The sequence below is a fragment of the Stegodyphus dumicola genome, chromosome X1 (assembly GCF_044657685.1).
Source record: "Stegodyphus dumicola isolate Sdum_Otavi_A_Nest chromosome X1, ASM4465768v1".
Lineage (NCBI taxonomy): Eukaryota > Metazoa > Arthropoda > Arachnida > Araneae > Eresidae > Stegodyphus > Stegodyphus dumicola.
Genome location: NC_140780.1, coordinates 55,144,800 through 55,172,728, shown reverse-complemented (window position 1 = coordinate 55,172,728; position 27,929 = coordinate 55,144,800). Strand labels below are relative to the sequence as shown.

The 27,929-nt window shown below is 35.1% G+C and overlaps 2 protein-coding genes across 6 annotated transcripts in view; one reads left to right on the top strand and one right to left on the bottom strand.

Annotated features, from left to right (window-relative positions):
* The window catches only part of in (inturned planar cell polarity protein), a 165,225-nt gene extending 164,619 nt beyond the window's left edge, over nucleotides 1-606 (bottom strand). For 2 of the 4 annotated variants that reach the window (XR_015038797.1, XR_015038798.1), the window contains exon 1: nucleotides 22-606. Coding sequence is in view for 2 of the 4 variants with exons in the window: in XM_085808691.1 (XP_085664817.1) it covers nucleotides 22-110 (89 nt within the window). In the remaining 2 variants the exon portion in view is untranslated. The remainder of the gene's footprint in view (nucleotides 1-21) is intronic. The other 2 variants (XM_085808691.1, XM_085808689.1) reach the window with 2 other exon arrangements.
* A 1,599-nt stretch (nucleotides 607-2,205) lies between these two features.
* The window catches only part of LOC118189438 (uncharacterized), a 101,029-nt gene continuing 75,305 nt past the window's right edge, over nucleotides 2,206-27,929 (top strand). The window contains exons 1-4 of one of the 2 annotated variants that reach the window (XM_035360038.2): nucleotides 2,206-2,611; nucleotides 5,501-5,591; nucleotides 26,136-26,239; nucleotides 26,549-26,760. In XM_035360038.2, the coding sequence (XP_035215929.1) occupies nucleotides 2,528-2,611; nucleotides 5,501-5,591; nucleotides 26,136-26,239; nucleotides 26,549-26,760 (491 nt within the window). In that variant the 5' untranslated portion in view covers nucleotides 2,206-2,527. The remainder of the gene's footprint in view (nucleotides 2,612-5,500; nucleotides 5,592-26,135; nucleotides 26,240-26,548; nucleotides 26,761-27,929) is intronic. The other variant, XM_035360037.2, reaches the window with a different exon arrangement.

Sequence of the window (27,929 nt, the reverse complement as noted above, 5' to 3'; positions counted from 1 at the left end):
AACAATATTAAATATACCTACCCATCACTTCTAGAGCAACAGGATGAACTGCAAGTTTCTGAGTCAGAATAGTCAGAAACACAATCAATTTCAGGTATTCCTTCTGCCATATCTCAAATTAATTTCTATTATTATTTACTATTAAATTGGCACTAACACAGTTCCACTGCATAATAATTATCAGTCTCCAATCATAAAAATTATAAAGATTCAGTTGCTCCATTATTTAATAATTTCTCACCTTCACATTTTCTTTCGCGGTCTCAGGTTGCCTAGGGAACAGTGTGCTACAAGAGATAGTGAGACGCTTCATTGACACCATATTAAAACAGAGTAATTTTTTGTTTGTTTCCTACAGGGCGCTGTTAACGCATGTGTCCACATCGTAGAGCTACTAGAGATACCCTTTATAGGAGCTTTGCCCCATCGAAATCACTGCTAAGAACATATAATAGTGATATATTAGAGTTTCAAAAAGCATTGCCTCCTTTTACTCTGCATCTGTTGAACACCATCGGTAAAACAAAGTGAGCAGTATGGACAAAATAAGACGAAAGCACAAGTATGGTAGATCAGACTGTCTCCCTGATACTTTTCCCCGCTAAGGGACTTTTCGTAGTAACATATCGGGGTACGTATTCACAAAATATCGTGGTATTTACTGTTTTCCTGTTAACGCATCATAGCAAAGAGTGTTAAATTAAAATAGTGCAAAATTGAATAAAATATAATTCCAGCAGAATTCTTAAAGAAAATTTTCTGTTGGGTGGTTTAGATTTTAACATGTATCGTTCTTATTTTTTTCAGCTCTGTACATGTACCTCAGAGCATAAATTTTTTTCTTTCCTGTGAAACAATATATCAAGAGAGACAATTTTTTCCCATTCTACAATATAGTTCTTATGGTAATTGGAAAAGGCGGTTTTGTACTGCTTGGTATCGAATACCGATAAAGCTTGAAGTTTTGTTTTTCGGTACGGTTTTGAATACGTTACGTAAAATCTGTTGTTCGAAGTCTTATCATATTGCAACTAGTGACAGGATTCACTGATGGTAATAAGAGATGACGAGTTGACTCTTGGATACCAACCTCTGGGGGCTCGCTAACCAAATTTGTCTAACTCTGTCTGTCAAATTTGGATTTATAGAGGTGAAATCATGGCTGATCGCTGAAGCAATAAGTCTAAAATTCTCTTTCTGAACAAATCAAATGAATTTTTTTGAATCAAATGAAATGAATTTTATATATTGTATATAACGTTGTACTTTTGGCGGAAGATAAAAACAATTCACGTACTAGTCATGACCAAAAATACTGCTGCGTAGATGATTGGAAATTGCGTCACAGTGGAATGATCCGATGGAATTTTAGAAGAAGCACGACTAGCTTGATAGTTAAACATAATTTATTTTTGAATGAGGAATTTCTTAGCTTATTTGGTGGAAGATTATTTGAGGTAATCGAGCCAATTACATTTTAAATAATGGGAAAAAGCTAGCAAAGGCTGAGCGACACACTGTCAGCAGGCAGGCGAACGAGAGAGACTACGCATTTAATAGCTATTTTACACTAGATCTACTAGAGACCCTTTATAGTAGCCTTATTTTACACTAGGTAGGTGCATACGTACAGCTAAGCTGCGATTGGTTAATTTTAGGTTTTAGTTCCCTTTCTCAAGTAGCGTAATGTAACATGAATGATCCCGAATTTGATAGAACAGATGAACTTAGGGGGAAAACATAAAATCTAGAATAGTCAATTTTGAGGTCGCTAATCATTTCTTAGCACTGCCATCGTATTTTATTATATCTTACGCGCGCACACATATATGCGTATAATATATTACTGTTAAGAGTGAAATGTAACATATTAATCCTTTAAGATACAGAGCATATATGTCAACTCTCTTAGATATTCTCCATGTCCCAGAGAATAACGCAAATATCCATCTGACATTCTCCATTTTTAACATTTTTTACGCATAATAAACTCTTCAGTTACTTGATTTGAACTTTCGCGAAACCCACCTTCTTAGGCGACTGATGGCGTCCACTTGACTTAATACTTTCGTCTTATTTTGTCCAAATTACTCATTTTATTTTAAAGATGGTCTTCACCAGATGCAGAGTGAAAGGAAGCACTGCTTACTGCTTCACCGTTCTTAGTAATAGTACAAGACGCATTTTGAGGTCTTGACGGCTGCGCATCGGCACCGAGGCGAGAAATGCTGATTTTGACAAAATAATTATCTCAGTAGCTATACTTTATAGATAGATCTGATTTTCTAAAGCAAATGTATTTAATTATTTTGGCTAATAGGGTAATTTCCAAACTAAAACTCTGTTTTCCAGTAAATTTCGTGAACCGTGTAATGTGTGATTAGGTGTGCGCCTAGACGTTAAGTAAATGAGCCTTTGGTGACTTTTTAGATCAGCTGCGTGACTGAATGTTGATGATTGTGTTCAAGCATGATAGTTAAATATAACAAATCTTTTATGTATTAATGCTTGTAGAATCAAACGTAGAATGGCTGGAAGACCTAAAATTTGCCTTAGCAGTTTTGTATTGTCAACACTTATGTTTGAAAATGCAAATAGTGAAGAGGAACTGGTAAGTTACATTGTACAGAAGTGCACATAAACAATTTTTATTATGATCCGAGCATCAGTTTTGTTAGGTATTGATATTTTAATTATCATAATCATGACATCAATCGTTTTTATATGTTATAAAATTTTAATGTAGGTCGTTGCCTGAGTAATAGTACTACACAAGTTTCGACTTTCGGTTTCAACTCCTGTTGAGATTCATGCTGTATAAAGCTTCATGTAAAATTTTTCCTGAGTAGATCTTGATTTCAGTAATCATTAGAGCTTGATAAAAGGAAGATGTTTTTTTAGTTAAAAATTCTGTATTTTACATCGCATTCTGTGTCATATAATATTAAATCGGGGAAAATTTTCATGTGATTAAGGACAGTCTCGATTGTATAAGACCATAACACAATAGTGTAATTATTATATAAGATTGTAATGAAACTGATATCTCGATTATAATCAATAATAAAAAATTATATGATCGACCTTTAATGCATAAAAGGCTGCAGCAAGGTAAAAGTATTAGTATGTAAATTTATGTTTGTTTTTCTAAAAGCAGGAAATAAGTATTTAAGAAATTTTGATTTTTCCTTATTTAAATCTTATGGGACAATTGACTTAAATGAGTAAACATAAAATTAAATTAATGAAACAGCAAACTGAGAACAAATTACATGGGAATTGCTAGTTGTATAAAAGATGAAGCAAAACGCTTGTACCATATAGTAATGAACTACTAAAATTTAAAAATTCCTCCTGATTTAAGCCCAGAAGACAAGCACTATGAAAATTAGTAGAGAAAAATGAATACAAGTAATGGAAAGTGAAATTATGTATATTCTATTAGGGAATGGCATATATATATTTCCATTGGTTGTATTTCTGACTGTGCAGCCATATTTGTGAATTTTTTAAAAAAATTTAATTTTATAATTAATTAGAAACCAAAAGTAATTGTGAGGGAGCAAGTAACTCTATCCTTATGCAATTCTAAAGTGATGGCAAAAATATACCATATTACCATTTAGTTCCATCATTATCACTCTCCTTGACTGCCATAATACATGCTCTAATTACCTTATGCATAATTAACATTGGTTTGCTAGAATTATGAAACTTATCACAGTGAAAAAAACTATTTATTTAATTTCCCCCTCCCTTTTCTGCTGCTATCTGACATGCATATTTTCTGGCTAAAATGTTAAGTTTGATTTGTCAAAGAAAATATTTAAGTTATAATCTAGGTTAATTGACTAATTATGAGAAAGTTTTAGGTGCAGTTTGTCTAGAATGAGATGTCAATATGATAGGCTTTCAAAGAAAAACTTAATTGTGTTATACATGGAAGATAATCCTGAAAATGCTTATATTGCAAGCTGATTCTGCCACCAGGAACTGAGTACAGAATATAATTAATACCAGTATTCTATAGTTTTAGCCTATGAAGTTAACTTTCTGTAATACAGAGTAGTTACGGTCCAACTTAATGGACTTAATACCTTAGTTGAAAGAACTTAATACCATATTTCCTTGAAGATAACACCTTCCTTTTTTTCGTTCTAAAATTTGGAAGGGTCTTATAAAGATGTATCTTGATACCTGCATTCATTAGTACTGACTAGTATACTTTGAAAGTAAATAGGTAACAATGTACCACTAACTTTTGCCAAAGGAAAGTTTGGTAAAAGTTATGGCATGAGTCATGGCAACTATTTTTTTCTTGTAGATATGTGAACGGATCACAAAACGTATATGTGTCGTGTGGAAGAAACACACCATCCACAGGATATTGCGTAATGAGCTAGCATCAGAATCTAGGTGATGTGAAATTGATGGTGATCGTCGCATATGACGTTAGGGGTGTCATTGTTTGCCACTTTGTTCCTCATAGCAGGACAGTGACCTCACAGTTCTACAGGGACTTCCTGGTGATGTGACAGGTACGACGTGGCATTCGGGATAAACTTCCGGATCTTGTGGATAGTGCACGACAATGTAAGACCACATAAAGCTGAGTATGTACGGTAGGTACTCCGACGTTGGGGATGAGAAGAATTGGAACACCCACCGTACTCTCCTGACCTTTCGCCCTGTGACTTTGATCTCATTCCCAAGATTAACAAACCAATACGTGGTAGGTGGTTTGCAACACGAGAAGACATTGCTCATGCTGTGTGCCAACAGATGACCCAATTCACACATGGTGCGGCAAATTCTGAGGCTTATGGTATTCAGCGCCTCCCACGTCGTTGGCAGCGTGTGGTGACAGTAGCAGGAGACAACATTGAGGGTCTTTAGTCCCAGGTTTGTCATTTCAACTTTATGTGTATTGTGTTATCATTCTTTTGCACGATGAAGGCTATATTGCCCTGTATACTACCATAATAAATTCGTGTGTTACGATATTTCAGTGCTATTCATTGTCCACACATGTAGTTAAGACCCTGTCCTTTCGTATGTATATGTCACATTTTTCAACCGGACTGGTATCTTCAAGAAAGAAAATAGTTGTCATGACTTTTGCCCCAACCTACGTATTTACGGGTACCTCGTGGTGAAAATTGGCGATACATGGATAACGAGTTTGTGCAATTCTTTAACTTGTTATTTTGGTTTCTGTAGCGGCAACTTTTTTGCCAAAAATCTGCACGGCACAAAGACAAAATAACAAGACAAAGAATTGCACAAACTTGATATCCATGTACACATTGATCTATTTTCACTTGAAAAAAATCGGAGAATTGCACGAGCTAGGCATCGCGCACTCTCTTGACTTTGTCCATGTACAATTTCTGAATTTTAATAAAGGTATACTAAAATGGTATTAATGTTTTTAATGAATGAAGTAGTTTATTTGTTAAAAATAATAATTATAACATACATATATATATTAACATTTCAGGAGGGATTTTTGATCGGCAAAGTTCAAAAAATTGTGAAAAGGGAAATAAGTGATCAGTCCATGTACAACACTCAAGAAGAAATAGTAATAAGTAAGTTGCTTTTAGTTTTACCTTTAGTATTTTGTAAAATATTGGTAGTGTGCATGGTAATCTTCTACTTTCTGTATGTGTATTGAAATTATTTATTCTCTTCATGCATAAATTATTCACATAATGTTATTTGCAGTCTGAGATTTGCAGTGCATCTGAAGATAAAATAATCATCTTTCTTTTCAATATTTCAGAATCTATAGCAAGCAGAGTTAAGCTGTGGGTAGTATTGTAGCAAACAATTAATTTTTGAGGCAAATTTACTGTGTAAAGCAGATTCTGCTGTATTATATTTATCATTCATTAAGTTAATATTTTTTCATTATTTTAGATGATCGATAATTTCAAGAGAATTTAGGATCATTTCAAAAACAATATATTCTGCACAGATCATCAAAGTAGTAAAGGCAAATAGTTCCCTGTCAGTGACTTTTTACCTTAGCGATGCTGCATTTATAGGGCAGCAGAAAAAGACAAATACAGTTACATGTTATTGAATATGTTTCTAATCCGCCTGAGGTAGCACTATAAAATATATATGTAGCTGTAATTTATTTGCATTAAGAAAACAAAGTATGTATGAACCAATTATGTAATGAATTATTTAAGTGGCTTAAGGTTAGATTTGTTTTGTATATATTGGCCTTTATATTAGTTGTATGAGAAAAGGTAAACTATTGCTTTTTATGCAAAATTCCTCATAATTTAGCAGTTTATTTTAAAGTAGTTTTTGTACCATGATTGTAATTTTTCAGGAGCCTGTGCTGTTCTATCTCACTTATTTTTATTTTTTTTCAAATTGACACAGGAGTTACGAATAAAGAAAACTGCTCTCTCTAGTTTTTGAATTATTATGTTATTCTTATATCAAATAAAAAGCTTTGTACTGTATTTTAAAGATCTGTTTTTCTTTTGATTTCAGTTTACTCGTATTAAAACTATTCAACAATTATATTTAAGAAAAGTATTAGAATTTGGAAGACAATCCCTAGTTTCCTATTTGGGCAGGGGAAAATTAATAAAATATCATAGAAACATTTAAAAATAGGACATACATTCCTGGGAGCAGGGAAAGAGCAACAAGAGCTGTTTATTCATGTTTATAAATAATCGCATTAAAAAGTGAAATCCGTGCTTGTATATTTGAGATGTTTATTTCTATTCATATAATTTTACTGCCTTTAAAATGGCATAACTATCTAGTTGTCTATCATGAATATCTTTAAATTTTAGCATATCTTTCTTAATGAATGAAATTTGGCCATCTCTTGTTCCAGACTTTTGAAAAGTCCAAACTTTTTGGAGAGCATTTGTCAACTTATTTCGAGATAATTTTTTACCTAGCTAACGTGCTAGTGCAACAGCACAAAAAAATTTAAGGACTTGGCGAAAAGTTTTATCTTTTAATATACCATATAATCTTTAATAATAAAAAATTTTATTTTAAAATATTTTTTTTGATGTGTTGCTAAAGTTTGCTTGCTTATAATAAATGTAGATAGTTTGGAAACATTTTTAAAAATCTCAAAAATCACCAACTTGCACCCGATATATAGTGTTTAGCCTTTTGTTTGTATAAGACCGTCCATTTGAACCAAGATGGTTGCATTAATATGCAAGTACCTGTTTTTGTTCAAGTGTTGCTCCTTTTTGAGGAAGGAATCGGTATTGATTTCACGATTTTGTAGTTGTCAAGTGATTAGTCTGCAGTTTAATTTATACTGAATTTACTCTGGTTGTTGGAAAGGGTATAAAAAATGGCTTGACAAGCTGTCAGATATGAACACCTGCAAGTTAACCATAAATACAATTTTATCGATCCTGATTCTGGTTATCGTATGCCAACTGTTGAAAGTTTCTGTAGCTGTGCAAAGTAGTGATATCAAAGTCAATATGGCACTGCCTCCTATTATATAGATTCCCATCTAATAAAATACATGTGGCATTTATTGCTCAAAAGAACACACATATTTTCAGAAATGTTAAATGTAATGGGGGTTTTGTGCCTTCTGTGTAATCTGAAACTATTCTGGATTTAATAAAAAGGTCCTTCGTTTCATGAAGCTGCATGCATCATTAGGGTTGCCATCTTTTGTTTGGTTTAAGTGCCATTCCATTAACTTAAAATAACCTGATTTATTAATATAAAAAAGTAATAATAAATAAATATAAATACTTGCAATTCATAACATATAAATATAAAAGATGCTATTAATTTAAATAAAATGTATTGTAAATTGGTGGATAGAGAATTTATATGGAGGTAATCAAGGCAATTTGTCTTGGGAGTTAGCTTTCGAAAAGTAAAACATGCTTTGTCAATATTTTCTAAGAGTTTTAGGCTAACAAATCAAGGTTCTAATTTTATGTTGTGATAGACATAAGAATTTTTCAAGTGCTTATGTGCGTTGTCCAGATTTCTTACTCCTGGATATTCAGAATCAAGCGGATTAGTTTATTGTTGAAATGGCATATTGAAAAAAGTGACTGATCATGCTATGAGAGGATATTCAAGAGTCTGGAATAAGCGTATACCATTCATACAGGGTGTCCATAACTTAATCACTGGATAACAAAATTAAATTGAAATGTAACGTTATGTAACAGGAAGTAATTTATATTGATATAAGCTTTAGTTCAAGGAATTGCGCTTGTTCTAATGTTTGGGAATGACAACAGAAAACTTCCTTGTGTGCTGACAAAATGGCATAATGCATTGAAAGAGAAATGTCCAGTTTCTGGTCTTGGGAAACGAAATCTCTTACAGACGTTTACAGATGAGAAACAGTTTACAGACAATTCCAAGATGAATTTAATGAACCTCCTACAACAGAAGAATCAATTAAAAGATGGTTAAAATAATGTCAAGAAACCAGACATGTTTGCATAATGGAAGAGCAAGTTGGCCAAGTGTCAATGATGAAAGTGTTTCCGCCATTCAAGATGCATTTGCGAGCAGTCCCAATGAATCCATTCGCCATTCCAGCCTGCAAACAGAAATTCCCAGGTTGACTGTTCATAAAGTTGTTCAGGACGTTTGAAACTGAATGCATATAAATTGTAGGTTTGTCAGCAAATCTAATGATTGAGCCGTTCATAAGGAGTTTTCTGTAGACGTTCTTTATCATATCAGTAATGATGCTCAGTTTCTTGAGAAAATCATATTCAGTGATGAAGCAGCTTCTCATGTTTGAGGAGAGTTTAATAGATATAACTGCAGGATTTGGGTATCATAAAATCTGAATTTGGAAGGGAAATTGAGTGACGTAACCTTTAATGTTTGATGCATGCTAACTCGTAACAAAATGACTGATTGCTTCTTTTCTCAAAGTCATCATTTAATTCAGATGATTGCTTTGATATGCTGAAATTGTTTTCAATACCACAATTAGGACAAATGTAGCCAAATTCTTTTTTCAAACAGGATGGAGCACCCTGCTATTAGGCTACGCATGTGCATGTTCCTTGAAGCTTCCTTCAGACAATGGTTTTGTCATAAAGCTTTGTAGTTTAAGGCAAAAAAGTCATTAAAACCATTCACACCTGTTTAGCACCTGAAGCAATAACCAATCAGAGAAGGGAAAGTTGCACATTTGTAAATGTATAGCTGCCTCAGCAAAACTGTTGACTGATGTTTGCATCATTGTGATTGGTTGGCTGTTATACCAAGTGGCATAAAGTTGAAAAGTTAGAACATTTAGGTGACATCCTAAACCAGTTTTTCTGATGCAGCAAGGTCTAGTTTTCTAGTAATGAAGCTTGGCATTGAACACTTATGATTTTAAAACTACTAGGGAAACGAAGTTTGATGAAACATTCCCATATTTTTAGATTGGTAGAGGTGAATACATTTCACGTTCTCCGAATGTCACACCACTTCTTTTTCTGAGGATACTTGAAGAACCAAGTTTATGCTGCAGATATTCGCAGCATCAAAAAATTAAAAAATGGAATCATGACAAAAATAGCTATTCTGACTTTGCAAATAATAATCTCTGGAAGAAAATTGGGAGCAGAATTTATAATTTCCAAGCAACTGATGGTGCTCATGTTGAAGTATATTAATATAGCTCATGTTGAAGTATATTAATATAGAATTCTTTGAAGTGCTAAATAAAATTCAATCAGTCTTTTTTCCGTATCTTTTATTCTGTATTATTTGAAACTTATCTTAATCCGGTGAATAAACCAGAATGTCTGTGCTGCCAGACGGATCAAGATGCGCAAAGAAGGTCAGTTGATTGATACAAAGCATATAATCCTGACCTTCAAGTCGCCTGATCTGCCAAAGAGTATTAAGGCTGGGTACTTACACTGCCCAGCTTACATACCGAACCCTTTGTGATGTTTCCAGTGCCAGCACTTTGGTCATTCGAAACTGTCCTGTCATGGCAAAATCACATGTGCACGCTGCTCTGTGGAAGGCCATGACAGCGAAAATTGCAATGCTGAGCCACTATGCATAAATTGCAAAGGAAACCATACAGCATTCTCATTACAATGTCCCAGGGGGAAATCAGAAAAGGAGGTGCAGACAATCAAAGTAATGAAAAGCATATCTTATGCTGAAGCAAGAAAATTGGTAACAGGCGCACAGCCCTGAAAATATTTGTCCTATGCCGGTGCATTAAAATCCTTTAAGTCAGTAAGTTCGCAAATAGCAATAGGCTTACCAAATAAACAGCCAATCTAGAATATATACAAAAAAAAAAAAAAAAAAAACCAGAAATCAGTAGCATCAACAATTAAAGCTCAACAGAATAAAGAAACAAAAGATAACCAAAGTAAAAACAGTAAAGAAACAAAGAAAACTTTAAAACTTCTCAGAGATCCCAGTTTGAGCTCCCTTGGGAGCATCAGCTTCGATAGTATAATAGTATAAATTCTGAGATGGGTGTGGAAGAGGGATTATATGTCCCAAAACACTAACTTCCACGAAAATCTAAAAAACAGCACCGAAAGAACAAACAACAAGCATAATGGCCACCTTCATTTCATGGAATTGTCGCAACTTCCACCAAAATCTCGAAAATATTAAAAATTTGATAGGTTTACCTCATCCTGTGTGCTTGGCAGTTCAAGAGATTTTACTAAAATCCGTTCAACAAGCTAAGCTTCGGAGGTAGTGTTTCACAAGGAAAGATAATATTGCAGGTGAGCATGTGAGCGGGGGTGTCGGCCTCCTAACTTCACTTGACCATCCCTCTAGTCCGATATCTTTGAGCACAGGTCTCCAAGCTGTTGCCATCCAAGTAAATATATGGAGCTTACTTTCAGTCTGTTCTGTTTATTTGTCCCCAAATCATCATATCGCTCGATGAGAATTAGATGACCTAATTGAACAGCTGGCTAAACCGTTTATCATCATAGGGGACTTAAATGGACATTGTCCACTCTGGGGAAGTAGAAATAGAAACCTCTGAGGCAGACAAATTGAACAAATGATTGAAGACCACTGCCTTTGTCTCCTCAATAACGGACGGAACACCTACTTCCATGAGCCTACTAAGACATAGATCTGGCTATCTGTTTACCATCTCTCCTGCCTTTGTGTACATTTAGTGTTGAAAATGACCTTTATGATAGTGATCATTTTCCCATTTTGGTATCAATAACGCGAGATGGAGTAAATCCCATATCAAGATCTCCTCGTTTCATACTTACTAGGGCAGACTGGGAACTCTTCTCGTCTCTCACAGAGATTACAGAAGAGATGGTAAAAGATGTGCCAATCAACGAAGCTGTCAAAGTAGTCACAGATGACATCATTCAAGCAGCTACAATTTCTATTCCAAAAATATCAACAAAGCTTCCTAAGTATGCAAAACCATGGTGGAACCATGAATGTCAAGATACACAGAAACAACAGAGAAAAGCTTGGCAAGTTTTTCATAAACACCCCACTTTGTCAAACCTTACTACCTTCGAGAAAGCTAAAGCAAACGCAAGAAGAGTGAGGCGTAAAAGCCAGAGGCTTTCGTGGATGTCCTACGTGTCTGGAATAACAACCTTTACGTCTAGTAAACGAGTATGGGAAAGAGAAAAGCATGTGGACTGTACAAAGACCACTCACTTTCCTTTCTGGAAAAAGATGGGCGAGTGATCAGTACAACACAAGAAATTGCGAACGTACTTGGTGAGAATTTTGCTGCCGTTTGTAGTGGCAGCAACTACCCACCAGCATTTCTTTCTGTTAAGCGAAGCTGTGAAAAAGCTCCCATTCGTTTCAACTCTTCCATCTGTGAGACATATAATAGCGAATTTTCCATGTTTGAACTAAGTAGAGAATTGATGCAGACACAAGCCGGGTCTGGATGGTATCAGTTATGATATGCTGAAGCATCTGTCCTATAAGTCATTGGTTGCCCTTCTCACCCTTTTTAATCAAGTGTGGGGGGAGCACTCCTTTCCAGTGCATGGCAGAGAGCTGTTGCCATGCCCATAGCTAAACCTGGGAAAGACCCAAAAAATCCCACCAACTACCGACCAATCGCTCTTACAAGTTGCATTTGCAAACTATTTAAAAAAATGGTACGCTGCCGCCTAGTCCATTATTTAGAAAAATACAAAGTAATCTCACTATATCAGAGTGGTTTTCGTAAAGGTAGAACAACTATGGATAGTACATTTTGAAAACCTCCATCCGTAAAGCCTTTGTCAAAAGGAAAATTTAGTGTCAATATTTTTTGATATTCAAGAAGCTTATGACAAAGCATGGAGATATGGCATATTATGTGATCTTTACAACAGTGGCTTGCATGGTAACCTGCCAATTTTCATAAGGAATTTCTTGAAGGCTAGATTTTTTCAAGTAAGAATTGGCTCAGTGTTATCAGATCTGTTTTGTCAAGAAGAGGGTGTGCCTCAAGGCTGTGTTCTTAGTTTACTCTTTTTAGCTTAAGAATAAATTCTGTTTTAAAGGAACTTCCTCCTTCCATTTCAGGTTCACTGTATGTTGATAACCTGCAGATAAGTTGTCAGGGGGCAGATATGAGATACGTCGAGAGACGGTTGCAGATCCCTCTGAATAGAATTCAGAAGTGGTCAGATTGTGAGGGCTTTATATTTTCAAAAGAGAAGACTGTATGCGTGCACTTTTGTAAAATGCCAGGGGTGTTTGTGCTCCGGGGAAACCCCGGAATTCCGGGGATTTTGAACTTCGATCCCCGGAATTCCGGGGATCGTCGTTCAAAAGGAAGTAGGAATAATAATGAATAATTTATTTTGATCTGGGTAATTTTGTTTGCTTTGAAAGCAGAAAACGCAAGGTCAGTGTGTGTGGTGAAAACTTTTCCTTTCTTTCTCCAAAGGCAGTGATAATGCGTGAAAAGGGGGAAAAACTTCTTTTTTGTTCTTTCCTTATTGCGAGTTATTACTCATTCCCCCGGTTCTCGGACATTCTCTTCTGGATTCTTTTCGGCAAGTAGGCGTGGCAGAAAAAAAAAGGGAGAGACTTCGTTCGACCAGATGTGCGATCACGTGACTCTGGGTTCAAAGGTCTTATCTCTCCTGCGTGGCACCAATAAGTAGAGAAGGGGGATTTTTTGCCACATTAGCTATTTGTCATTGATCACTTCTCAACGTTTTCCCCTCCACTGTGTAAAATTTTCGTTTCATTTATTGATGCACGTGTAAATTTTTCGTTTCGTTTATTGAAATATTTTTTTTATTTATGTACGCAAGAGAATTTCACTATGAAATTTCTCGATATAAATAGTGATATTATACAATTAGAAGAAGGTGTTCGGAATGCATTTAGGTGGAATTGGATTGAATGGAGAGATGGTAATGGAGATACCATCGGCACATGGTGCAAGAAAATAAATGTTGCTGGACAAGCATATTGTGTTTTTTGTAACTCACTGCTGAAGTATGGTGGGGAAGGATTCAAGGTTTTCACAAATCATTCTAAAACTGTGACGCGCATAAAATATTCAAAGTGCATTAGACATTCAATGACTTTAAGTAATTATGCTAATTAAAAAAATACTGATGACTTACTGGAGACTGATGCTCGGCCATTGGATATAGTGACAAGAAAAGCACGCCAAGAATTCGTTTATCACCGAGAATTCTCTTTCTTTCAATGTAGCTCCCAATTTAATTGAACTCTGCAAACAGTTGAGCCGCGATCAGACGGCACTAAACTCGTTGGAAATGTCCAGGACTACTGCATGTTATAAGATGAAATATGGGCTCGCAAAAACTATTAAGGAAAATATCATTAAAACTTTAAAGGAGACTCCATTTTCTCTAAATTTGGATGAAAGTACTAGCAATGCCCAAGAAAGTATACTGGCAATATTGGTGCAGTTTTATGACAACAATCATGATGAAAGTACTAGCAATGCTCAATTTGGATGAAAGTACTAGCAATGCTCAAGGAAGTATACTGGCAATATTGGTGCAGTTTTATGACAACAATCAAAATGAAGTTGTAGTTCATCATTTTGCATCTCTAAAGATGGAATCTTGCAATTCAGAAGCTGTTTTTAAATCAGTTGTTAATACTGTTGAAGATAATAATATTCCATGGGCAAACTTAATTAGTGTATTAATGGACTCATGTAACACCATGCCTGGAAAAAAAAAGGGTGTTGAAACCAGACTACGATCAAACAAAGCACCCCACTTATTAGATATTGATGGTGACACATGTCACACAGCTAATAACTGTGCAAAAAAATTTGCTTCATGTTTTGATAGATACTTAGAAGATTTGTTTGATGACATCTATTTTGATATGAAAAGCTGCAGTAAAAGAGAAAATTTTTTCAAAATCTGTGAATCCCTTGCCATTAAAAAACTTAAGCCCTTGAAGAGACCAGACCATAGGTGGGTGTACATTTTATGTGTTTTAGAAAGAATCAAAGACCTGTGGGATGCTCTTATTGCATTTTATTGTCACTACTTGGATAAAACTGATAAATGGGATTATTTTTCTTATGTTGAAACTGTACACAATAAAAGAAATATTTCTGCAGCTCAGAAAAAAATTGTTGAAGGGGGTGTATTCTTGCTTGCATTCCCAACAACTCACAAAGGATGCTTTAGTTCGGAAAAAAAGAATACTAAATGGGTTATTTGTTATGCAAAACAAAACTTTATTGCATATGGCATTATATTCAGCAGTATTACCAGAGTTCAACACATATATTAAATTATTTGAAACAAAAAAACCAATGCTTCATTTAATACATTCCAGTATTTATAAATTGATGGCAAAATTTTTCTCTTTTTTTTTTTTATGAAGCCAGAAAATATAGAGTGCACATCTAATAATGATTTATTAAAGGTTGATGTCACAAATCCAGAATTCCATCTACCTAGCAAAGTAATATTTACTGGTGCAAAAGCTTCCACTCTCCTGAAGAAATTATCAAAAAATCATCCAATAGCAAAAGAATTCCAAATTTCTCTGATGATAGCTTATACTAATACAGCACAGCATATGAAACAGAAATTACCATTTAAAAATTCATATCTAATTAGTTTTACAGCATTAGATCCAGAGCTAAGAGGTAAAACCAGTACAATATTAGCTTTTAAAAAATTATCATCTTTTATGTCCCATATTTTTAGTGATAATGAAAAGTCAAAAGTAGAAGCTGAAATAAGGTTATACCAGAGTGATATTGATATCACCAAAGAAATGCTCTACACATCTGATGAAAGTGGAAATCAAGTCAAGTGTACAATTGATAAATATTGGTCTAAAGTTTTTAATTTAAAAGATGATTTCACAAATGATTATAAGTATCCTACATTGGCTAAATTGGTCAAAGCCTGCCTTAGCTGCTTCCATGGCCCATTAGTGGAAAGTCCGTTCAACTTAATGGATACACTTGTCACTGACTATAGAACCTCTCTTAAGATTGATTCCCTAGATGCAGTGCAGACTATTAAATATGATTTAATGGCTTCTAAAGAAAAATATGGCTCAAAAAATCTAGTGACTGATCCAATTCACAAAGATCTCTAACTGAATATGAACAGAAGTTGGAAAACATATCAAGAGGACTTAAAAACATGTATTTCAGTTGAGTCACCTATAAAAGTCTCTGAAAAACCTTCTACATTAGCAGAAAAGCAAACTGCTTCTACCTCTGCACGTGCAGTTCTTGAGGAAATTTCTTCAACTGTAAATGAGGAAAATAAAAGTCAACCTTCCTGCAATTATGAAGTTCACCACAAAAGAAAGACAAGCCCACAAACATCAGAAAATAAAATAAAAAAAAAAAGCAGCAGAAATTAGATAATTTTTTTAAAAGAATTAATTCAGGTAATTTAAAATATTTACATAAAATGTAGTAGTTTATATGTTTGAAAATTTATGGTTATTAATTTTGCAAAAAAAGTAATTCATTGAACTTTTATAATCAGGTCATTCAATACTTCATAATTGTAATTTTTCATTTCTCTCCCCCCTTCTCGAAACTCCAAAATGTCGGTAAAAAGTAAGTCCGTAAAAGTTTCAGGGGATTTTTTGGGGTCCCACAAACACCCCTGAAAAAGCGGAACCTTCATCCTGAGCCTGAGCTTTACCTTCATGACTCGTTGATTCCAGTTCTGTCCGAGTAAAATTTTTAGGTGTGGTGTTTGACCGTAAGCTTACCTTTCTTCCTCATATGTTATATTTAAGGAAAAAGTGTTTCGCCAGTACTTTTAGTAAGTCCACTAAAAGTCTCTGAAATTTTTTCTATCAGCATTATATATATCAGCATTATATTATATAAAAGCAAAATTTTTCTATCAGCATTTCTGTTCTTTCTAAGAAAGGAAGTGCGTTAAGGGGTCATGCAGAAAATAGAAGTTTGTGACAGTCATCAAACCTGCAGACCGGGAGGGGATGACCATTTTGTAACATAATATTGAAATACTGGTAAGTAACACGCCGTAGCTGAAGCACCAGCTCATAGCAATCAACATATAGGCTCTAGACAGGAGACATTCTGAAAACTCCCAAAATAATCCTCAGGGCCTGATGATGTATGGGATCAAGTTTCACTAAAACTAACCCCAGGAACCTCCTCGGGTGCGGAACGGGACTCTTTACTTTGTTTTTACAAATCGCTTGTACGCACCAGATTAGACTATGGCTCAAATGTATATGGATCCGCACCGCCTTCTGTTTTAGTGAAACTTGATCCCACACATCATCAGGCCCTGAGGATTATTTCGGGAGTTTTCAGAATGTCTCCTGTCTAGAGCCTATATGTTGATTGCTATGAGCTGGCGCTTCAGCTACGGCGTGTTACTTACCAGTATTTCAATATTATGTTACAAAATGGTCATCCCCTCCCGGTCTGCAGGTTTGATGACTGTCACAAACTTCTATTTTCTGCACGACCCGTTAACGCACTTCCTTTCTTAGAAAGAACAGAAATGCTGATAGAAAAATTTTGCTTGTCTGATATTGAGGTCCAGGCAGTGAAGTATCTAGAGTTCCCACCTTGGTGTAATCCTAAAATTGAGCTACTGGATGTTTTTCAAGATCTTAATAAGAATGACACTAATGAGGTAATTATACAGGCAAGTTTTTCTTAAGCATAGAGATGAATATTACACTTATTGATGAATATTACTCCCATCTATACACACGATTCAAAATCTGCCGGTCATGTAGAAGTGTCCTTTGTATCTCAGAACCACACTAAAAGCAAATGATTGCAAAATGCACGTTCTGTATTTACTGCTGAATTAATTGCTGTGTATATCGCTCTTACATTCATCTGTAAACAAATCCAGAAAAAGTTTATAATTTACACAGACTCTTTAAGTACTCTAAAAGCTTTAAGTAATTTTTCTGAGATTCGAAATCCTCTGCTAGTAGACATTCTAATAATGCATACAAATCTAAAGAGCCAAGGGTATGATATTCTTTACTTCTGAGTCCCTGGACACGTTGGCATAAAAGGTAACGAGCTGGCAGACACAACTGCAAAGTCTGCAATTGCTTTGTTGAATTCGCTTGTTCCTTTTAGTGATATCAAAATAGCCATCAAGCAGAGAATCTAAACTAAATGGCAGTTATTCTGGTACGATCAGGTTTTGAATAAATTGAAAAGTCTCAAACCTAAATTAGAGTACTGGGAGACAAACAGAAACCAGAGGGAGGAGGTAATATTAACCCGCCTTCGCATTGGTCACACTCGAGCCACGCACGGTTATCTGTTGAAGGCCGAGATTCAACTTGTATGTTCAAATTGTAATGATGTTTTAACCGTTCATCACTTTTTAATAGAATGTCCACATTTTAACAGACTTCGAATGAAATACTTTAATGACTCTGACTTGCCTCTGGACCTTATAATTGGAAAAAAGGCCAATACAAATTTATTCGAGTACCTGAGAAAGAGGCAGGTCTGTATAATTTAATTTGATTTTATCTTGTTGTTACACCTTAGTAATTTAATGAAATGTATTTTAAATTATTTCGTGTTTTAGAATTTTACACCCAATTTCATCTGAGCATTGATTATTTAATCAGTTTTGGATTTTATACTTTTTGTTTGATTTTAACCCTGTCTGTCTATTTGTATATATGTTTTATCCATCATATAGCTGTGTTTTAAGTGTCTGACATGTGGTTCGGTGCGCATAACCTCTAAGGTTTTGCGCCAGAATATAGACAAACCAACCAATCCGGTGAATAAATTATAAACATCCTGTAATTTGGGCTTATAGAGATCTTCCAAATGTTATCGTTGATATCACTGACATAAGGATTTATCAAGCGTTTGCATGCGTTATCTAGCTTCTCCACACCTGGACATCCAGAATCAAATGGATTAGTTGAATGCTGAAATGAGATACTGGAAAAGATAACTGATCACACTATGAGAGAATATTCAAAAGTCTGGGAAAAGCGCATACTATTTTTATTATGGGCGTACAGAGAAGTTCTTACAGGGCTTACAGAAATGCTACAAATGGGGTTTGCCCATTGCAGATTGTTATATAATCACAATCCAGGTGATTTGTTATTTATTTTAAAGAACTCTTAGGCAAATGAAATCTCTCTTTTAGTTGATCAGAGTCATTGAACACTTAAGTAAATGACCTTAAGGCTAAACTAGAAGTAGTTATTAAGCAGCTGGAATTATTGGAGAAGAAAAACAGAAAGCTATGCTGAATATTATAATCACAAGACATGGCACAAATGCTTTAATGAGGGAGAAAGGCCGTTGCTTAAATTCTGGACAGCACTAACAAAATACATGCTTATAGTTAAGACGTTGTTCCCATACAACTATAATTTTTTTTTTTTTTTTTTTTTTCTGTTAACAGGCTTGCCAGCAGCCAAGTGGTGAAGTTGCAGAACCTTGTTCAACCTGGGTTCGATTTCTGGGAAACAGGAATAAGCATTTTCAGGGTTTTCCCCATGCATAATGTGGCTATGAGCCAGTTTCCCTTAGCAACTCTTCCACAAAGGCATTCTTCCCATTATGCAAATAATTCTTGCATTCGTTGCCATAATCAAGTAAACCAGAGCAAACAAAACTTTTCTGCTAGCAAGGTGCTATTTAGCCTCGAACATAAATATTGCCATGAAGTCTATAGTTTCCAAAGACCACTCACTTTCCTTTCTGGAAAAAGATGGTGGCAACCCTAACTACACATAAAGCTTCATGAAAAGAATGGCTATTTTATGTAAATAATTTTATATATAAGGTTAATGTGTGCATTGCTAAGGCTGAACATGATGCCAAATTTGTGCAATTCTGTGATTTTTTTTAAGTGAAAAGATGACTGTGTACGTAAGAGGAATGAAACTTGTTCAAATGTATAGGTTATATATTTAAACACTCAGACAGAACCTGACGCATTTCCTATGACAAATGTTACTGATCACTACAAACAGGGTTCATAAGTCCTTAATTTCAGCCAAAATTAGCAGAAAGTCCTTAATTTTAATCATCTGAAATTTCTGTTTCTTTTTGTGACTGCCATTTTGAATGTGAATTAGCATTTTGGAGGAATATTTTTTGGCAATTCACTGAATATAGTTATCTTTTGAATTTGTTCATGGGTTATAATTTGTTCCTATTTCTAATATAAATGGTGGAATACTCGAGTTTCTTAGCAAAAAGCGAAACATAAGCATTTTAGAATTATTTCATTTTTTTTTATAATGAAGAGCACTTAAACAACTTTTCGCTTTTGGGGGGGGGTAATTCTTTTATTAAACGGTTCTAAATTTGGCGACTTAATGATTACTTTTGCGGTCTTAAAATCAGTTTCTATAGAAAACTTTTAATTCTGAGATCTGGGAATAAATTTCAGTGATTTGTTTTTAAACATTGTAACATTAGTAAATTTCAATAAAATAATGGTAATATATTTAAAATAGAACATTTTTATTTTTCACTGTCACATTATAAAAATCCATTTTGGCCACTTATACAATATATTGAATCTGAAAAATAAACAAGGTGTAAATTGTAATTGCACATGCATGCACTTAGCAACAAGACGCGAGAGATAATACAGTCAAAAGTCTTTAATCCGGACTCGTCGGGACTTCGGTGATTCCGGATTATAGATAATCAGTTTAAATCTGGTAAGATGGCATGCAGAAATTATACAATTAAAAATATGAAACCGTAATTTATGAAATAAAGAACAATTATGATCTAAAGGGTATCAAAATGTACAAAGAAAAGAGCTTAATATTTATTTATTTACTTTATTAAACATCTCTTTCAATGTAAGTTGTTTAAGTTGCTTCGTTTTATGTGATAATACTTTCTCTTTAATTCTATTAGCAGACATAATTTCTTGTTCAGTTACAAAGTTCCGCTGTTCAAGTCCTATAATTGCTGTGTCGAGAATACCGACTAATTTCTCAGTCGAAATTTTTTCGTTTCCAATAACTTCTGTGTCACTTTCTTCACTATCGGAAGCGAATTATAATGACAAGGAATTTGATTTAAATCATATCAAAGACGGGGTACATCGAGATGAAATACTACATTTAGTAAGGAATTATAAGCCAAATAAAATAAAAACATGTGCCCTGAAGATAAGGATAGTGCTGACAAATCAATTTCCAGTTCATTGCGCGCCGGGAAGTCCCCCCCCCCTGCGCTGAGCAGCGTGAAATTGATAAACAGATTTCGGAATGGTTAGAGAGACAAAGGATATGCCTTTATCCATTATTTGCAGCAATTTCACTTTTTGTTTGATGGACATCGAAACATACTTTCGCTTTGTAGATCCTTTGGCAGCTCCAGCATCGGAAATTCTATTTGACATAATCGAAAGTTCAAGCTTCCTTTTATAAAATTGCTCTAACAGTCTGCAAAAAATAATAAGCAGGATCCAATTCGAAGATTAAGAAACAACGCAATCTGCAACATTAACTGAAATAGATAATTAGATAATTTTTAGCTTAGCTTATACCGTCCATTATACATTAAATGCGCATGCATAAACGTATAATGCGCACACACATATGCGCATGTATGAACGCATTATGTGTCAAAGTTTGTAGCTTTGAGGTCCGGATTATAGATCATTGCAGATTATGGGTGTCCGGATTAACGACTTTTGACTGTATTAAAGTTTGAGTTGGATTGCATAGGGTTAGGCAAGGAGATGGTGAATTTAAAATATGACTGTAAGCCATTCTGTGTGTTAGAATAAGTGTGCATTATGTGATGTATTTGTGTAATAAAATACCCTGTCTATAAGTGGACCTTGTTTTCTTTAACCTTGTTGTGTAAGCAAGAAACCTGCTGTATACGTAATGCCGGCATCAAGCTATCTGTGCACGTAAACTTCACAGTTCTCAGACAACTATGTCATATTGTTGATAGGAAAGATGATTATTTACCATCAGGTATTTTTAATGTGTTAATCTTCATGACGATGATATAATTTCAGAATACCAGATATTCTTCTCATAATTCTGATTTACATCCAATCTTGGCACAAAACCAGACTCCATTCGAGTAGAGGATTCTGTCTGATAAATGCATATATGTATATTAAAATTATTTTGCTAGGAAGATGAATAGGATGTGTTCAAAAAATGAATCTGGCATTTGAGGCCTTTCTGCCAGAACTTAAAAAAGATTTAAAAGAGAATTTTGGGTAAAGTACAGAATTGCCCACTTATTTGTTTGGTGCTTTTTACAAGAGTAAGAAGAATTGGATTTTTGTCAATTTTCTCTGACTTTTAAAGTGAAAATAGGTCGATGTGTACATGGATAAAGTCAAGGGTGTGCACAATGCCATTTTTGTGCAATTCTGGGATGTTTTAAGTGAAAATAGGTCGATGTGTACATGGATACCGAGTTTGTGCAGTTTTAAAAACGCACCAAGCAGTGGGTGATTCTGCACTTTCCGCAGAATTTTTTCCGTTTAAAGTAATTTTCATTTGTAAGTTGCAAATTGTAATCTCTATCCTGTGTAAAGTATAAACTAGAACCCTACAGATAAAAGTAATGGAATTACTGAAAAAAATCAAAGCATATGTAAAGATTTTTGTATTATATTGAAATTAAAAACTAAGGTAGTTTTATAAGAAAATGAGTACAGTAATTATATGAAGATTTTCTATGTGTGTAACTTATTGAAATTAAATCCAGGCTGAGACAGCCTAAGTTTTTTTATGAATGTTGATTAGGTTAACATTAATGAGACTTTTTTATGTGTATGTAAATCTGAGTACAATGTGTAGACCCTTTAAATTAAAATATGCAGTGATACCTTGAGATAAGAGTTTTATTTGTTCCGTGACTTGGCTCGTAAGTTTTAAATTCTCGTATCTCAAATCAGTTTTCTCAATTTTCCTTATAAAAATTAATTGAAATGTGATTAGTTCATGTCATCCTCCAAAAGAAATTCCAGTTTTTGTTTAATGATTTCAATATAAAAAAATTATGTTTATAATGAACAAATAGTGTATGTAAAGAAAATAAAACCTAAAATTTTTTTAATAAAAGGTAATTTAAAAAAATATACAGATACATACATATCAGATTAGTGTATAACATACATATTAAATTCTTTTCACTCTCATTTTTGTTTAACTTTATTTAAAACCTTCGGTAGTTATTTTCTTTTGTGCCATGCCTTCATAACTTTTGTCTGAAGGGTGTTTCAATAGAAACCTGTCCAAAGATCTTTGTTTCTTTCTCCCTTTTAGAATATTTCTAAAATGAGTTAGGCAAATGTCATTAAATAGTTTTTCTGTATGAACAATTGCAACCTTTTCAGGGTGTTTCTTTTCAGCAAAGTCTGAAATTTTTTACCACATTGCCAAAACATCCTCGATCTCAGTTGAAGAGATAAGCCTTCTCTGCTTTTGGCTCTTCCGCAGTCTCCTGCATAAATTCCATTTGTTGCTACATCTGTACTTCCATCAACTCCTCCATCGTCAGTTCTTCGGATTTTGCGGTCACAAGCTTTTTAATATTTCCCTTATCTGCCCATGGACTTTCCAAGACACATAATCTCCTCCAGTACTTCCTGTTTGGGTCTAAATCCTATGAAGTCCCTTTTAGTTACAACATCAGATCGCAGCTTTTTCCATGGAGAGGTCAACCTCCTTTTTGCAACAACCTGCAATCAATAATTTTGAGGCATATTACAGTTTTAGGATGATCCTTCCAGAACTCTCAAAGGGTGAGGTTTGCGCTCCTCTTAACCTCAAAGCAGTGTTGAAATATGTGTTTGGTAAGAAGTTTCTTGAAATTGAAGATCATCTATTGGTCCATGGGCTGTAGGGTAGGAATGTAGTGTTAGGTGGAAGGAAGAGAATCTTTACAAAGCTGAACTTCTTAAGGATGTCATTCTCAAGGTTTAGTAAGTGGCAAGCAGTATTGCCAAGGACGAGAAGGACTTTCACGCATAAGTTATAGACCTTGAGGTATTTTTTAATGTCGGACTAAAGACCAGGTTGATCCACTCCACAGAAAACTTTCTGTGACCCATACCTTTGAGTTTGCCTTCCACATAACATGTAGCTTCTCTGTTAGAACTTTATGCATCTTGAAAGCTCTGGGGTTGTCTGAGTGGTATATAAGCAACAACTTGATCTTGCAGTCGCCACTTGTATTTGCACACAGTGCGAGAATCATCTTATCTTTCATGGGCATCTCTTATCTTTCATGGGATTTTCTTCTGCCATTATGTAAGTTTTGCTTGGCATTTTCTTCCAGAAGAGCCCTGTCTTGTCACAGTTGAACACTTGTTGGGAGTATATCCTTTGGCTTCAACCAATCCAGCAAATGATTTTACAAACTCAGTTGATTTACAATTACTGCTTACTGCCTCACCATGCCTGACAGTGGAGTGAATGCCATTCCTTTTTTGAAAGTTTTCGAACCACCCTCAACTGGCTTTGAATTACTCTTTTTAAGCTTCCTGTACCTGGGCTGTGCTGCAGAAAATCTGCGTAAATGACTCATGCCTTCTCCCAAATTATAATTTCTATCATAGTGTCTTCAGCGAGTTGCTTCTCTGTTAACCACAAGAACAGCTGATACTCCATCTTTTCATGGACAGAGTTGTGAAGCTTTGAAATAATTTTAATGCACTTATCTTGAGCTTCTTTATCAGAAGCCTTTATTATATGAGCTTCTGAATAGTATATACGTAGGTTGGGGCAAAAGTCATGGCAGCAATTTTTTTTCTTGAAAATACCAGTCCGGTTGTAAAATGGGACATATACATACGAAAGGACAAGGTCTTAACTGCATGTGTGGACAATGAATAGAACTAAAATATCGTAACACACAAATTTATTATGGTAGTATACAGGGTAATATGGCCTTCACCGTGCAAAAGAATGATAACACTATACACATAAAGTTGAAATGACAAACCTGGGACTAAAGACCCTCAATGTTGTCTCCTGCTACTGTCACCACACGCTGCCAACGACGTGGGAGGCGCTGAATACCATAAGCCTCAGCATTTGCCGCACCATGTGTGAATTGGGTCATCTGTTGGCGCACAGCAGCGTATTGGTTCATTAATCTTGGGAATGAGATCAAAGTCACAGGGCAAAAGGTCAGGAGAGTACGGTGGGTGCTCCAATTCTTCCCATCCCCAACATCGGTGTAGCTGCCATACATACACACTCTGCTTTATGTGGTCTTGCATTGTTGTTCAGAGTTATTGCACTGTCCACAAGATCTGGATGTTTATCCCGAACGCCACGTCGTATGAGGAAGTCCCTGTAGTATACTGTACGTTCACTGTTCTGCCATGAGGAACAAAGTGGCAAACAGTGACACCCCTGACGTCATACGCGACAATCACCATCAAGTTGACTGGAGAAGGATTCTGATGGGCCTTCTGCTGCCTTGGTGATCCAGTATGTCTCCACTCCGCAGACTGATGTTTCAGTTCTGGTTCGTATGCCCTAGCCCAAAATTCATCGATGGCGATTATTCGTGACAAGAACTGATCGCTGTCCTGTTGCCAGCGTGCAAAGTGCTCGGAGCATATTGCATAGCGCACCCACCTTTGAACTTCCGTCAGTGCATGCGGTACCCACCGTGAAGCGATTTTGCATAGGTGTAGCTCATTACGCAATATCCTGTGGACGGTGCGTTTCTCGATGCCACTTGCCCTCTCTAACTCCAGTAACGTACATCGTCTGTCTTCATCCATGAGGTGCTCGATGACGGCACGTGCCAAATACGCACACTCACTGGTTGTCCTGAATGTTGCTCATCACTGGTTAACACACGTCCTTGCTGAAACTTTCCTACCTACCGTGTTACTGTACGATATGGTAGGGCATTATTCCCAAGGGCTTCTACTAATTCACTGTGACATTCCATAGCATTTCTCCATTGGAGAACGGCTATTTTGATGTAAGCGCGCTGCTCAACACAGGTTACTTCCATCTCGCACGACACTCACTAACTGACTGATTTCAGAGCCCTCGCTACCACAGAGCCAGCTATCACAGAGCCATGTGTTGTTCTGCATACACACTATGCCTGCAGAACTTCCCCACGACACATATACGTTTTGTGATCCGCTTACCTATCTACAAGAAAAAAATAGTTGCCATGACTTTGGCCCCAACCCTCGTATCATATAAGTTCTATGGTCATACTGCATTACAAAGTCTTTAATAAGCCTTGCTGATATTTGTCTGTTATTTCAGCTTTAATTCCATAGATATCACTTCCCCCCATTATTCTTTACACTCTTCTTCATGGGACGTGTGGTTATATGACAGATAAATCAGCTAAATTATTGTCTGTGCCAATAAGAAAACAAAATGATAGAAATGCTTCTGCGACAAGGTGAGTTGAAATAGCGGGTGAGTCTGGGTAGTGGTGACATCTCAGCATGTGGAAGGCTTGCAAATCTGTTTGATAGTCATATTTGTGAGTCTTGAGCTCGCCAACTGCTATGATATCATTGCCAATAGCTTGTATTTTGACTCGTAACTCAGGTAAAAAACTAGATCTAGTGACTGCTTGTACCTCAAACAACTCGTTGGGCACTCGTATCTCAAGGTACCACTGTATTTCTTTCTTGGAAGTAAACATTATATATTTTCTTCCTTAGGTATTTACTCTTCTGTGCCTTGTGGTAATTTTTTATCCTTCTATAACTCCAGTGGAAAAGTGCGAGAATCTGATTTAGAATCTTGCCTTGGTGAACGAAAAAAGGTATATATGGAAAGTTTATATTGCATGTACTAAAGCATGTACATTGTTAAAAAATTTCAAAACTATAAATTTATAAAAAAAATTAGATTTAAGTTAATCATAGGAATCTGCTTCATTTTAATATAAACCTAATTTAGTTAAATATAATAGTTTTTTCATAGGTATTATCTCGTTGACTTTATTACAAGCAGATGTTGTTTGTTATTTAAAGTAGAACATTAGTCATACACAGTCTTATAATTTATATATGACTGCCTAAAATAGTGTTTTTTGAGACTTTAAAAAGTAATATGTGTTGTTTATTTTTAGGCAGTAGTTGGTTGGTATCGATTCAGGCGACATGTTCCTGTATATCCTTCAATGCGGGAGACTGCTGTTCATAGAAATTTAAAAAATATTTTTTCTAGTAATCTTCCTCATGGGCATGAATGCTTTATCTATGGAGTGCTTAGTTCATCATGTCTTCAGAATTTTGCTACACACTCCTTTGACTATGCCTTTTACATACAAATTTCCAATGCGTAAGTATATTTTAGAAAGTTATGTTTTGACGGTAGATATCTATCTGTTATTTGCATAAGTATTTAATTGTTGCAGTTTTCAAAATTAGGAGACAAAACTGGTGAAGAAATTAGATTTTTTTTTCACATTTTTATACAAAAATGGATTGCACAGTAAAATTTTGGATGTTAAAAATTACCTTAACTGTTTCATTTTCCTGCCATATTGTTTCCAAAAATAAGCGCATTTTTTATAAACAATTTTATATTTTAATCGGTTATATGAATTCAAATCAGCAGTCAAAACTGTTACAAGTATTGCATTTATTAATATAAGATAATTTTTAATTACAACAAAATTAAGACATTTTTACTTAAAGTTGGCTTTTTTCTGACAAAACTGCAGAACTGGAAACAACACTTTACAGGAGATAAATGTGAAAGAAGTGACTTTGCTGTGACAGGAAAATGTGGCAGTGGTGGAGGAGGATTACTAGTATCCATTTCAAAAAAGTTCCAAACCTGAATTGGATCATCAAAACTTTCCATTTCTTCATCAACTTTCAGGACTACCAGGATCATTTATAGAAAATTAAGATTCACTATCTGATCCAATATCAGAATTGTATTTTCTTGTGAGCCGTTTACTGTTACCCATCGTTCTTTTATTTCATGGCAAAATTGGGAAGAAATACCATTCGCAAAGCCTAATACACTGAACAGTGCAAATAAACTCGTTGAGTTTCTTTGTATACCACTTGAAATGAAAAACAGTAAAATATATCCTTAAACTGATTTTACAATCCAGTCTCTCCTGAACTGCTAGAGACATCTAATAGAAACACTGCAAAGTAAAAAATGTGAGAAAACAGTGGATTGGTGTAGGAAAATGCACTGCCCGAGTGGTATACAGGCAAATAAATGTGAAAGAAGTGAATTTGCTGTGAAAGGATAAATAAACAAAGTCCCTTTTCGCGGCACCCGAACAGTGTTCGGGCAAAACAGTTGAGTAGTTAAAAGCTTCATATTTTAAAAGTTAGAAATCATATATTATTTTAACTTCACTATATAGTCTCATGCTTTATGCTGTATCATAAAGGGAGAGAGAATGTTTGAAACCTCAAAACTGGAAGATTACATGAAGTTTATATTCTGTATGGATGGGAACTTGGATTGAAATGTTCTCAATT